Here is a 15,084-nt window from a genome sequence, read left to right as displayed (position 1 = left end):
TTTATATGGTGCCTGGTTGTGTGTGGCTTTAGAAGAACCTGTCCTAAGGAAAGGAGGATCATTATATTTTCTTAAATTAAAAATCTTTGACTAAACATGAACCCATTTCAAGGTTTAGGAACTTAAATATCATCTGTTAACTGTTTAACTAACTATAAAATAGTTGCCTGTTAATAACCCAAATCTTAACCCAAGCTGCAGTCAAAGCCACACTTTTCTTTACTTCTTTTAGGCTTCAAGATTTACTTTTTTCTTGAAAAAATGAAAATAAAACAGCAAGGAAGGGCATTTCTCTAAAAATATGGAAGTGTAATGGCAGCATAAATAGCTTATTTTTCAATATGATTAACAATTGCAATGCATAAATGGAATGATTGTAGAAGTTGAATACCGACTTCTGCTTCTTTCTTGGAAGAGAAAAAAAGAACCAACATAGAGCTGGGTGCAGTTTAAGCCTATTGGGTATCAATCCAGTATCACTTGATGGCACTTAGTTGTGGAGTTTAAACTCTGGTTTATCAGGATTTCTGGCAGTTGAAGTCCACCCATTTTATTGAGAAACACTGACCTAAATTATTACTCTACAAGAATTAATTTAAAAGGGTAAATTTAAAAGAGAGAAGTGCAGATAAGAACGTGGTTTCAAAGAGATGTTCCAAAGCTGATCCAAATGTTTTATTCAATTACGAGAGAAGAAATCCAAAATTCCCTTTTCCCATTGACTGTGCTACTAGAGGTCTTGTTTTTTTCGTTTTTAAAAAATCCTTAATAACTAAAGCAGGAATCAAATCCCCGATTTTTAAAGTCAGTCTTCTAGAGTCTTAAGAGCAGTAGTCGAGCTTAAAAGCACCATGACATCTAACATGAAGATCTAACATTCCTTGGGAATGGTTTTCATATCAAAACCACAATAACATCAAAAATAAAATTTTAGATTTCAAAGAGCAAGTGGAGAGCTGATAGTGTTTCTTAACTAGAAATATTGTCCATTTATGAGTTGCTTTGAGAATGCCTGTGTAACATACTGTATTAAAGATTTCAAAGAGCTTTCAAAAGAGAAAGAAAATGAATAATCTTTACGCAATATGACTAATGAAGTACTGAAACCTACCTGGCTTTTGAAAAGATCACAAATGCAAAGAATAAAAACTTGAACTGCTAGAGTCAACAATAATATTTCTTTGATAATGAATCTTTTGAATTAAAACATATGGATGACCCTGTGCATGATTAAAATAAGTCACAGCTGAGAGGAATGAAACTTGTAATATTGTATGCCTTTAATTATAGCATCGTTTCTCTTACTTTGTTCATTACAAAGTATTCTGATCCTACATATTTTTTAAAAAATTACAGATCAATTCCTGATTTCATATTTGTAAAGTAAACTGAATATTTAGCTGGATGCTGTCAATAGATTTTTATATAAGAGAAGAATGGATCCTCATGTAGGCATAGAACAGGGCTGAAAAACTCATGGCTTATGGGCCATGCTGGCCACTCCCACACCCGATTTAGTGAAGGGGGGGAAAGTCCTGATACGTCACATGATGCCGCCATGACACCCCGGCATAGAACCTCCATGCACAGAAGCCCCAGTGACATCACACCTGTCATTATGTCATCATCCAATTGTCGTAAATTTGTCCATTCTCACCACTCACCTCTGGATTCCCCTGTATTTATACAAACTAAACACCATTAATGAGAAGCAAAACATTCTTAAAATGTCTTCTTAGAATTTAGCGTCTGTCTGTCTGTCTCTCTTTCTCTCTGTTTGTATGTGTAGGATTTCAGCCTAAATTATCTTGGCTTAATAGAATTGCAGATCAGGCTGCAAATTTACTCTCCTTTCAAATGCAATCACTTCAGCATGATCCATTCTAACCTTGGGGTTCCAACTACAGTACTCTCTTCAACAACCAATCAGATGGTTTCTATCTGTTTTGACAAATGATACCCTATCCCCCATGTCCCTCTGGGACAACATCAATTGAATTAATACAATGCGCTAATAAGACTCTGCGCTACTCCCCTACAATCTGTCTTCTTCCAAATTCAAGCCCTAAATACATTTTAAAAAATAGCTTTATAGCTTTAATAAGCTGCATCAAGCTTTTTATTATTATTTTTTTATTATATTTTGAAGTCTGTAGTGTTCAAATTTCCCTGAGAAGACTGCAAGCTGACAAATTGGCTGGAGGCCTTCTTTTGCCAGTTATGTTCAGATATATTTCATGACTTTTTCAATTATGAGACATGGTGTCTTGACAAGTCTGATTCCTTAATAAGGAAGTTGGAGTTAATGGGTTATGAATTTACAGGGCTCCCTCCTTCTCCAAGTGGAAAGAATTATGACCTTAGAGGTATCACACTTCTTGAACTATGCTTTCCTTTTAATTATTCTGCCTCTTTTAGAACTCATTAAAAATAAATGAAGTGTTTGAAATGCTTTTTTTAAATAATAAAGAAAAAAGAAAGCATATACAAGACCCTTTATCACCACATATGGAATGGAGGGGTACATTTGGCTTAAAGTATATCTGGAGTCACATGATGCTTTTCCTTTTGGCAGTAAAAACAGGACTTAAGAATGGAATCAATGCAAGGAATAGCTCAATTTCCTAAAGCTAAAAAGACCCAGTCTTGTAATGCTTATGCATGTCAATTAATCCTTAACCCAGTCTACTCTATTGAAATAAAAAACAAATGAGATATATTGGTTATTCTAGACTCACTGGTTCTGCCTTTCTTTAGAAGTGCCAAAGGATTACATACATCCTGGCTAATAAGAAAGTTGGGACTCTGCCTCTCTGCTACTTCTATACTTTCTTACTTGGGTGTGTCTTGAACACCTAGATCAGTGCCACAATGCCTTGGCTCTAGAAATGATCTTAACTGTCTTAAGGTCCTGATTTCAGGCAAAAACTAGTCAAACACTGTATTATGTGGCAACATAGCAGCAGGTTGATGCAGTCTAAATCAAAACTAAACAAACCATAATCTGGATGAGTATGTTGCTGTGAATTTAAGCACTTTGAAAATGTTGATACTTGGAATATATGAGCTCCTCAATTTGCAGAATATTCATGTGAATGGGCTCAATGTGCAGGTACAGCAACTATGGTGATCAGAAACATCCAAGTATTGAGGTGGTGGAATATGTACATTGTATGTATGTGTGTGTATATGTGTACATCTACATCTATACCTATACCCACTTCTACATTTATATCTACATCTGCATCTACTGTATCACTACACTATCTATCTACAGTATCTCTACCTCTATCATCTCTTTTTCCCTCTCTCCCTATCTTTATCTCTATCCCTGTCATCTATATCAATATGTATCTATCTAATCTATATCACTTCTTACTCCCTCCCTCTCCCCCCCTTCTTATCTCATGAATAGAGTCTGTGTTTTCCTCAGTCTCGGGTCTGTTACAAAAGACCTTAGGCTTTGAAGAGTTTGCACAATATCGTAGATGGTTCTAGTACTGCATTTTTCTGGACAAAAAGCTTCGGTGTTATTCCTATATGTATATTGCCTTGGCTTGGTCAAAGTGCTTCTGTTCAAGTCACAAGCAAAGTGTATTGACTGTGTCTAAGCCAATCAATCTTTATAGATTTGAAATTGCCACAAAACACTTGGAATAGCGTTCTGGGTTCATGCTTTTCACGTGAAAGACCAATTTTTGGAGATTTGAGAAATAAGAGGGTATGCTTACAGTATGCTTGAGTAGTGTAGAATAATGATTACCTAATGCCAAAGAAAAGTGTAGTGTTTTGGAATAGTCAGAAGTTTTGCTGGACGATAAAATATTAATTAGCAAAATAAATGAAAAATGCTTGTTGTTCCTGCCCCCACCTTCAAACATTTTATTTATTTATATTCTGCCTTTATTATTTTTACAAGTAACTCAAAGCAGTTATCCAATACATTTTCCTAATATATGTAAATATATGAACATATTGTTTTATGGTGTTTCTTTGGCTTACATTTGTAGCAAGTGGTGATTTGGATGGAATGGAATAATAGCCTTTTCCTGAACACTTTTCTATCTAAGAAAAATAATACATCTAATCCAGACCTCTGTCTCTTTTCATTCTTCATTCTGCTGCAATTTATATCACATGGGGAGCCAGTGATTTTAATATACTTCCTGACAGTTATTATTCAAATATATTCAGTAAAGGTTTGAAAAATATTCTAACTGTCAGAAAGAATTAGATCATTTTATCAATATAAAATATACAAATAGATTATAGACATCTTAGATAATTACTGATCACATCATGCATTTTGATTTTTCTAAAAAATCCTGAAGTCATCTTTTTTGACAGCACATACCAATGTATACTTCTACAGTCAAGGATAATTATTTCCAATGTGATTTTCTTATTTAAAACTCTTTAAAATCTATATGGCTGAAATATTTTTTTCTTTCTGTATTTGTGGAAAACATTTAAAGAAAAAATATATTCATTAGAATACTTTTTGTTTTATAATCTGACTGTAACTCTAATCCAAATAATAGAAGAATGATGATTAGAAGTTTTCCATTACAACTTCTAATCATTCAAATTTAGCTGCTCACTCTGGCTATATTCCTCTCTATAGTGTTCTGTTGCTAGATGAAAAAGAAAGAAAGAAAGAAAGAAAGAAAGAAAAAGAAAGAAAGAAAGAAAGAGAAAGAAAGAAAATTCTATTTAGAGTTTGTTTCAACAGGATCCAGATGGAACGGCTCTGTGGCTTTACATTGCCAGCCAATGGAAGGTAGATGGATGAATGATCTGATATAAAACACAGAATATACACTGAATATCAGTATTGAAGCATTAATGATGCTTGCGCAACTGGAAACCTAAGCTGTTTTCAAGAAGATTCTTTAAAAAAGAATGAATCATGAATTATGAAATGGCTCTAGAAGAGCCCCTAATTTTGTGGGATCTATTCATAAAGTAAATATATACACCTTTCCATTGATTGTATTGATTTCTGATTTTTTGTTCAGATGGAGCCTTAAGAATAGGTCCAAAACCATGCACAAAACCAATGCTACGAAGGCTACAAAGTACTCATTTCTCTGAGAGCTTTTTAATTCGTAGCTTTGTCTGAGCTGAAAAGGCAAATGAGCATCCAAATAAATTTTTGGAACAGATTTGTTTATAACAGAACGATCCAAAAACACGACCAACAATCGTCCAATTGTAAAGTAAAAGGTGACTTTGTATTTTATTCATCTGGAAAATGTGTGCTTGTCATATCTGCTTGACGTTAAAAGAATGAACTTATGGTTTGGACAGTAACAAACAATGACACTAGTCAACCTCATCAGGAGACATGAAATAAAGGGATGACAATGATTGATGGCAGTTACTCATTTAAAGAGATCTCCAGAAGATACTTTATTGGCAGAAGGGACTATGGCAACTTCTCCCCTCCTCCCCAATGTTCTTAACTCTTTGTTGACTCTCAACATTTGTGGATGAAGGATGAAAAAAATTGCAGGCCAAACCAAACCTTTTGTAGACACAGTTGACTCTTGCTATCTTTCTTTAGAATATTTTAAGGGACTAGAAAAGTAATTACTAGATAATAAAACATCAGAGCAAAATGTCTGAGAACACTCTTGCCTATCACAATTTGTCTACTGTTTATTGCGTACTGTTGAAAAAATCAAGTTTTGTTATCCCTAAAATATCGATACCTCTATGATGTTATAACTGATGCTTTACTTTATTTGAAACCAATAGATAGCATCGCAAATCAGTAAATCGTTATGGTAGCATGTGGCCCTTACATTTTCTGGTGAATACCTCACATTTTCAGAAACAACAATGCTCAGCTTTTGAGAGGAAGGAATTTAAGCTGTAAGTAAACATTGCACCTAAAATACCAGGCATTATTTGTGGTTGGGATAGTGAAATAAATGTAATCAAATTCCCATTTCTCTTGCAGCTTTAGGGTGCACTGTAATCTTACCTTGAGTTAAAATATGCATTATAGAATGGATTAGTATTCAGTTTTGAGGTTTTAATAAATCTGCCCATGTTGTTCTACTCCCTATGGCAGTGTTTCTTAACAACTTTGAGATGCCTGGATTTCAATTCCCAGAATACCCCAGCCAACATGCTGGGTGAGGAATCCTGGGAGCTGAAGTCCAGGCAACTTTAAAGTTGCTAAGCTTTTTTTGTGTGTGTGTGGGGGGACATTGCCCTATGATACAAACAAGCATGCTGATTTATCCTATATTTGTTTTGAAAACTTTGTTTTTAATCATGTATAGAACTATCAGATACTAAATGATAATCAAATTATATTCAGAACTTAGTAGCTAATAGTTTCTAAATGAACAAAATAATCCATTCCAAAAAATGGATTTTCAGAGAGAAAAAAGATAGCATTTATTTTTGGGGATAGGCAGGTTATTTTTTTCTGAGCTGCTATTAAAGAAAGATCCAAAGGGTGATTTAACAATATATTTTAAATCCATGAAAAGTAGGTGGAAACTTAATTTATGTTTTAATACTGTATTATACTGTAAATGCTGTAGCATCTGCAAGTTGACAATACAAGAAAAAAATAGCAATGTTCTCATGAAAGAAAAATATAGACCTGAAAGCAACTAAAAGCACACACATTGTTGAAAATAAAACAGTTAAAAGGATAGGAATGCATTCTAATGCAACATACATATATTGCTGTCAAACCAGAATTCATTCAGTCATTTAAAAAAAAAGAAAGGAAAAAAAGAAAGGGTAAAGAAAGAAAGGAAGGAAGAAAGAAAGAAAAAGAAACAATTTAAAAAATAAATAATATATTCTATCAAAAATCTGCACTATTCCTCCCCACCAACTTAAAAAAAAATGATTTAAAGAAATTACATATTTGCTAGACATGATGATGAAATTCTGCCTGGTATCCAAAATATGAGAAAGAAAGAAAGAAAGAAAGAAAGAAAGAAAGAAAGAACGAAAGAAGGAAAAAGAAAAGTAAAAAAAGAAAAAGTAAGGAAGAAAAAATAACAGGAATATTTTTTCAGGGTCAAGAGGAATAAATCCACCTACTCCAATTCAGGTTTGCATTCAGAATACTCCAGATACATATTTGCCAGCTCTCGTGACCAATAATACTATAGTTTCAATTCCCTCTTAAGTAAAGGTGCACTCACCATTTGTTTGAGGAACAGCTTTTTGAATATGAATAAAGAATTAGTACAACATATCGTTTCTTTAAACGTTAACCTAGAGGTAAAAAAAGTCCCAACTTTGCTTAATTAGAAAGCATTTTACGCTCGTCTTAAAAAAGGAAAACCAAAACAATCAAACCAACCCTCCAATATTACTAGTGGGGGAAAAAAATCCAACAAAGAATAAAATGACAGGTTCCCTACTTTTTTTTTCCTTTTTAAGTGTTGCTCGGCTATGAGTAATATATTTGAAATTGCATGCTATATACATTCCTTTCTGAATGAATATTCTTGGAATGGGAGGGAGGGGAAGGTGAAAATGGGGTAAAGGAAGAAACCCTATTGTGTGTAAGCTATTTTGCCATTAGGCAGGTGTGTGCATGTGTGTGTACAGGCACACACACACACACACACACACATACACACACTCACCAACCACAACGGGATGTCCATCCAAAAGAACATTTCTCTAGCACCCATTTTTTTTTTAAAAAAAATGTGTACATAATTGAGTCCTGTTAATGAATAAGGAATCGTCCTCGCACCCAAAGGGGAATTTTTGTTACTCTGCTGCTCCTTTCAGATTTTTTTTCTCCCTTTAAAACACTGCACCTTCCCTTATCAGGTTTATGCTAGCCTACCTTTCTACTCTCGGAAGTGTCCAGTCTTAATATCATTCTGCTGTTGCATTACATCATGCTAATAATTGGAAGAGGGATAAAGCAAAAAAAAGGAAGAACGGTAAATTGCCAAAGTGCAGAATGATCTGTTGTCAGGCATTAAAGCAGCCAAACTAGATGTCAGTTCCATGAAAACAACAGCAAGGTAGGAGTTACAGTCTCATTGTGATGCTAATTCATGTTTACAACCTTTGGATGAAAAAAAAACAAAAAAACAAAAAAGAAATTCCAAAGAAAAAAGAAAGAAAGAAATGTTAATGGTTGGCTTTTACTAAGAGGATCAGTTGATGCCAATATGAAAGCCAGGGAGAGAAGGCAATTATGCAAACAACACATGCACCCTAATTTCAGTATGGAAACTTATATTTCAAACCTAAATTCAGGAAAATAATATGAAGGTTTTATACTACGAAATCTAAACATGAGAAAGATTTAAGAGGAGGAAAAAAAATGCACATTGCATATGTCAGATAATCGACTGATTATCTGAGCTGTGCTAGCTACAGGGAAGCACTTACCCTTCAGTCCAGCTAGAAGTTAGCAGGGTAAGAAGGAACAAACCAGAATAACATAAAGACTAGCAACAAGGCTCAGGAAAGCAGACAGGAGTTCTAACCTAGCAGCTAGAGTACTTGGGTTCAAGCAAAAAAATGAAATACAAAACGAAAGGAAAGAAAGAAATATATATATATATATTTATAAATTAAACACGAAGAAATTAAAAAAAAAGAATATCAACAAACAACAACATTTAAGAGCTGAAATTGTTATGAAGCTTGAGAAACCTAGCCATATAAATATATAGATAAGTACATAAAAAGGGTAAAAGAAAGGATCACACAACTTATCAAAAACAACAGCCCATTTTTGCACGAGATGTGACCAATATAATTAAACAGAACGTATACAATAAAACAAATGGAATAGGGAAAAAAAGAGAAGCACAAATGATATGAGAAACCATCGCTGATCAATCTTTCATGTTTAAAATAACTTTTCAAAGTAAGAAAAATGAAAGCTCGGCTGTGTATATGTATATATGTCTGTATGCATTTTGACTGATGCCAGTAATAAGATGAGACAGACAAAAAATCATATCTCCAAATAAGTAATTATTTAATGAAACTAACATAATGCCAAAAAGGGCGATATATTACTTCAGAGGTCAATAGCAAATCCTTTGGAAAACTTTGTGTTCCTTTTAATGAAAACATATATATAAAGTCAAACTTCTAATTCATTAAAGCCCCCACCCCATGCACTCTAGGGGAAATAACCACTGAACAGAGCAGAACTTTAAAACAACACCACAGGTCTGCATTGTAAAAAAAAAATTGGTGTCTTTAATATAAAAGAAAAACCCAAAACAAAACAAAAACCCAAAACAAACAAATAGCTGCCTTCTTCCCCAAAGAAGGTCTAAAAACCACAGATGAATAGCAGTTTGTATTTTTGTATATTTAAAATGCATACTTTTAAATGCACACTATATTTAAAAATGAACACTCCACTTTCCAAAAATAATGGCAATTAAAAAAAAGATTTTTCATTCAGGCTTGGAAATCAGTACTGAAGGGAACGTTAAACATTGCATAAAGTTTATATCTGTTAAGGCAAATTAGAAAGGAACCAAATGAATGCAGTATCATTCCCAATTTTTCCAATTGTAAAAATGTGTTGTTCTCAACTTTCTGTTTTACAGCTTCAGTTTAACACTGGAGTGTTTGCATGGTTTATTATTATTTTTCCCCTTCTTGCTGTTAACACAAAGCAGTTCTGCCATCTTTAGGCAATTTATGTAATCTATGGAAATATTAACCGCAAGAAAAATATTAGACAAATGGAAACTGATTCCAGTATGTTCTTCCTTCAAAGTCTCCCCTGCATCCAGCACTGTATATTTCAGTGAGCAAGAAAAATAAACAAAAAAAAAGATGTGCACATTACAGTGCAATGCACATTCAGGTATTTTGCACCACTATTCTTACCTTTCTGTGGGTGAGAAGGAAAAAAACAACTTGAAAATGCAATACTTGATTTATATGGGAAAGGCACTATGGTTTCTGTGACCCTGGAACATCTGATGGCAGCCATCATGTGTGCATAAGAAGGACTCATTCCTTGCAGTGATACATATATTTTATTGTCCACTGATGCATATATAAAAGGAGCTTGGTATTCTGATACGGAAGCAATAGATGCAAATATAGAGGCATCAATAAAGTGTGACATTTCACAGCCTGAGCTCACCGATATTCCAGTGAGTAGCCAAGTAGCAGAAATGCATAAATTTAGGCTAAAGGCCTAAAGGCACAGATTATGCATTTGCAAGACTTACCCCCCTGGATTTTTGGTGAGTCCCTCGGTAAGATTTCTTCATATTTATCTCTCGGTGTCTTTTCTATTTATGGTATTACCTCCAATGGTGCGTTTGCAGCTATTCTGAGCTACCTATCAGATGTACTCATCATAACCTATTTGTAAGTTCTTCATGACAAGGACCACCTAGCCTTCAACCTTCTGTGCCCCAGGGATTTGTTCCACGGAGAGAAGTTTTTCCATGGACCGGCGATGGCATCGTTTCGTGGTCTGCCTGCATCCCATGGATGGGACTTTGCTTATTTGCACAGTCCATTTTCTGGCATGCCGCAGACCTGCGCCAGTCCTCAGATTGAGGGTTGAGGATTCCTGATCTACCATTTTCTTTCTTCATCACTTTTGCTTCACAAGAGAGTGGAAAATAACAAGGCAATCACAGTTTATAAACAAGTTGCACCTATTTATGCCTCTTCTGCTAGACCTGGCGGTTGTGACTCTTCCATTAAAGCAAGGTTTCTCAACTTTGGCAATGTTAAGATACATGGACTTCAACTCCCAGAATTCCCCTTGAATTGGGGGAGTTGAAGTCCATGTGTCTCAATGTTGTCCAGATTGGGAAACTTTGCATTAAGGGCATGTAGATTCTAGAGGGGAATGTCCATTTTTGAGAATCTGGTTCGCTATTAAAGCATATGAGAAACATAAAAAAATTGAGAAGAAATATTTTGCTTGCGGGCTTTCTCTACTTCCCATTGTTTTATTCAGAAAGGAATGGGTTAAAAGACACAGCCTAGAATAAGAGGCACAAAGCTGTATCTTGCAATACAGCCATTTCTTCATCACCCGATTTGTGAAACATTATGAACAGAACATTATAGCTACTCTAACGAAACCCAAATAACTCACTATTTATTCTATGCAAATCAACAGGCCAATATATAACACATAATATACCTACAAAGAGGTAAATACATAATATGTATCCCCAGACTTGCTTCTCTGTCTTTCTCTTTTACCCCTTTCAGGCTAGGTTACTCAATGTAGAATTAGAAATGTGGGTCTAAAATGATATAAAACTAAAAGAAACTACTTTTAATCATATTTGGTTTAATCCAAAACTATTTTTTTTAAAAACCTGGTGTAATAGCTAATTTTGATTTCCTTTTATCTAATTTGGAATTTTCTTAAGAATTCTGAGAACTATCTATTTTTTTAGCTCAATGTCCCTTTACTTAATTTAATCTCTCCTCTGAGAAAATGGTAATTTCCCTGAGTAAGTGGCAAGGATCTTTACTGGTGGCAAAAATATAAATAAAAAAACAAGGCTATGAGATGTATGTTTATGAATAATTATGAAAAACACTAATACTAACAAAAGAAATTCTGCAGGATTTTGAAGATCTTTTTGGTCAATCTTCTTGATTTCACAAGTTGGGAATTGAAATGAGGCAAGAAAAAAGAGAAGTTAAAATTTCCAGAAGTTGCATTTTGGGCAACGTACAGGTAAAGTTACAGATGGAATGGAATGGCTGAAATCGAAAATGCACAACTTTGAGAAAGAATGTTGGGGAAAAAGTTAAATGAAATTCTTAGTCCAATCATAGAGCTAGGAGAGGCCACCCAACTACTGCATAATATCCTTGTGCAAGCATCCTAGAAAAATACATTGTTGTTACTTACCTGACCTAAATTTGGAACATGAAATAGGCTTCTCCTGAAACTTTCTTCATGCCTTTGGGTCTAAAATACCTAGATACTATTCTAAGGCCCCAGTGCTGCAACCATCCAACTAGTCAGTCAGTCAAACTGTCAATTAATTCAGCAAAAGTTTTCCTTGTGTAATGTATATTTGCAATGAAAAAGGAAAATATGAATTCAATATCCTTCAACCAACCTGTATCATACCATACTAAAATGAGGACCAAGCTTTGCTGGAGTTAAGTATGGAGTTAAGTAAAGTCCAAGTTATGCACACATGTAAAAACAGAGGAAGTTAATTTCATCGTTTTCAAAGATGATAAGTTTCTGCAGATATAGTATATTAATAAACAAATATTTCCATTACAATCAGAATCAGACCACCCTAAAAATATTCCAGAAAACTATGAATAGTTTGAGATATTTCAGATTAATCAGCCTTGTCAAATGAATCCAAAAACAATGAATACATGGATACATAAATAAATAAATAAATAGAATTAAAATAAAATAAAATTAAGGGCTGATGTATCCAACTTCACTGACGTGCTAAAATCTTTCATAGAAATTAATCTAACTGGATTTTTTTTAAATATCCAAATGTCTCAGCAGTTCAACACTTTATACCCAAAAGAATATAGGTAAGAATAATAACAGTGTACGTATCTTATACTTTTTTGTGCACATTAATATAATGTAGGGACCCTGACCTAACATATGAATTCACACATTAAATTGCATCTAGGAGGACAATCCAATTCAAAAGTATAATTTATGTGAACCGATTTCTTCCAATTTCCCCCCTTATTAAATTTCCAAATCAAGGAATGGGGATTTCCCAAGATTTCTGCAGATACAAGTGCAAAAAATACTTTTATTTACCAAGATACCAAATTGCTACTGGCTATACGTCCACTAGCTAGTTAACCAATTAACTAAACTGTAAATGTAACTAAATTGCATCAAGATTATGTTAAAATATCATGCCTTGTGTATAACACATACATGTGTTACAAGACTTTACCTTAAATTGACTAGGAGGAAAGTTCTATAGTGGTATAGTATTTGCTGGGATAGGACCACATATTCATATATACGTCCCATACTACTCTTATGTACCCATGCAATGGGTGCCTATCAGTCTATCTGTCCTTTGCCAGCAATCCCTATGCCATTGAGATTGTTACAGACTGAAAGTTAGAGAGTTGTTGGTCAACAGCTAGCCATCATTAAGCCCTTATACTTCAGATGCTGCTATTCTGGGGGCTGGAAGAAAGAGACCAACTTCTTGACTATGTCCCAAAGATGCTTTTTCAAAAGGCACCTGGACTTTGTTTTTCCTTGAAAGTGTTTCACTTCTCATCCAAGAAGCTTCTTCAGGTCTGAAAAAAGCACCTTTGGGACAACCATGACCTGGATGACTGAGAATCTCCATAGACATACTTCTTCAGTAGGTTCCAATGTAAAGCAATAGAGCCTGCCCAGATCAGAGAACCAGAAAGTGGCCATGGTAGCACAACTTTAGTAAGGTAGGAATGGATAGGCAAATGGAGAAGAGGTAGATGATGGCCATATTGAACATAGCGAAGGGCTCAGCCTGCTTCCTTTCTAAAACAAGGAGATTGGTAGACTTACATACAACTTCCTTCCTTTCATCTCACTTTGGAGGAAGCCAAATTAGAGCAATAGTCTTTAATGGCTAATTATTAGCTGTTTGTTAAGCTGAATTATTAGTAATCATTTTTTATAAAAGGCCTTTTATGAATGATTGTCCCCAATAGAGGGGTTTGTTCCAAAAATACTGAAAAGGAGAGTGTGATGATGAAAAAAGAACAGGCAGAACAAGTTAGGAGTTGGGAAATTCTAGCGTCCATACATCAAGTATTGCATTTTAGGTTTTCCTCTGCATTTTTATGGAATAACTTTTTTTCCTTGATCCTTCGTGTACATTATGAAAAATTCTCAGATCTAAAAGCAATATGAAATACATTATCTGAGCCCTTCTCGCCTTCCCCCCTCCCCCCGGTAGCTATGAACAAGCCACTTTTAAGTCCAAACTGTTTGGTTTGATAAGAATACGCTTTACTTACAAAATTGAGAAATGGGGGCATCTAGCTGGGGCGCATTTCCTCCTTTAGCATTAAGCTTCTGAACTTGAGTAGGTGGCACAGGTTTGTGGGACTGGCCGGTAGCTCGGTACATGGCTTGGACCCAGAGGATACGATCCTGCTCATCGTCGCTGGCAAAAATCACCGTGTCTCCTTCTTTCACTGCATTGAAAAATGTTCGGCCGCCCTCCAAACCTGAGAGATAACAGAAGACACTCGTTTATTTTTTCTAGCATTTGACATTCAGGGTCATGGATCCTTCCAAAACAAAAGACGGCGTTATGGTTGCTTAAGGACACCTTTGCATTTAAAAAAAAAATCTACAGATTAACAGAGTTGAAAGGCACCTTGTAGGTCATCTATACAATATACAATAGCAGAGTTGGAAGGGACCTTGGAGGTCTTTTAGTCCAAACCCCTGCCTAGGCAGGAAACCCTATACCATTTCAGACAAATGGCTATCCAACATCTTCTTAAGGACTTCCAGTGTTGGGGCATTCACAACTTCTGGAGGCTAGTCCAATTCCCTGCCCAAGCAGGAGACCTACACCATTTCTGACAGATGGCAGTCCAGTCTTTTCTTGAAAGCTTCCAGTGATGAAGCTCCCCCAACTTCCGAAGGCAACTTCTGTTCCATTGATTGATTGCTCTTACTGTCAGAAAGTTCCTCCTTATTTCCAGGTTGAGTCTCTCCTTGATCAGTTTCCGTCCATTATTTCTTGTCTGGCCTTCGGGTGCTTTAGAAAATAGCTTGACCTCTTCCTCTCTATGGCAGCACCTTAAATACTGCTCTCATGTCTCCCCTGGTCCTTCTCTTCACTAGATTAGCCATGCCCAGATCCTGCAACCGTTCTTCATATGTTTTAGCCTCCAGTCCCCTAATCATCTTAGTTGCTCTTCTTTGCAATTTTTCGAGAGTCTCAACATTTTTTTAATAGTATGGTGACCAAAACTGGATGAAGGATGACCAAAACTGGATGAAGGATGAGAAGGGGCTAGGAGCTGCAAATTGAAGGAGGAGTAAGATCTGCTTCTGGAATAGCAAATGATTCTTTAAATTCAAGCCAGAAAGCACAAATGCTA

General features: G+C 35.2%; 1 protein-coding gene across 13 annotated transcripts in view; it reads right to left on the bottom strand.

Moving 5' to 3' along the window:
- The window catches only part of CADPS (calcium dependent secretion activator), a 440,774-nt gene that overhangs the window by 175,474 nt on the left and 250,216 nt on the right, over positions 1–15,084 (bottom strand). For all 13 annotated transcript variants that reach the window (XM_032210572.1, XM_032210571.1, XM_032210579.1 and 10 more), the window contains exon 11: positions 13,984–14,196. In XM_032210572.1, coding sequence (XP_032066463.1) covers positions 13,984–14,196 — 213 coding nt within the window. The remainder of the gene's footprint in view (positions 1–13,983; positions 14,197–15,084) is intronic.

Source organism: Thamnophis elegans, chromosome 2 (genome assembly GCF_009769535.1).
Source record: "Thamnophis elegans isolate rThaEle1 chromosome 2, rThaEle1.pri, whole genome shotgun sequence".
Taxonomy (NCBI): Eukaryota; Metazoa; Chordata; class Lepidosauria; order Squamata; family Colubridae; genus Thamnophis; species Thamnophis elegans.
The sequence above is the reverse complement of the archived record's forward strand: the minus strand, read 5'-3'. Positions and strand labels throughout refer to the sequence as shown.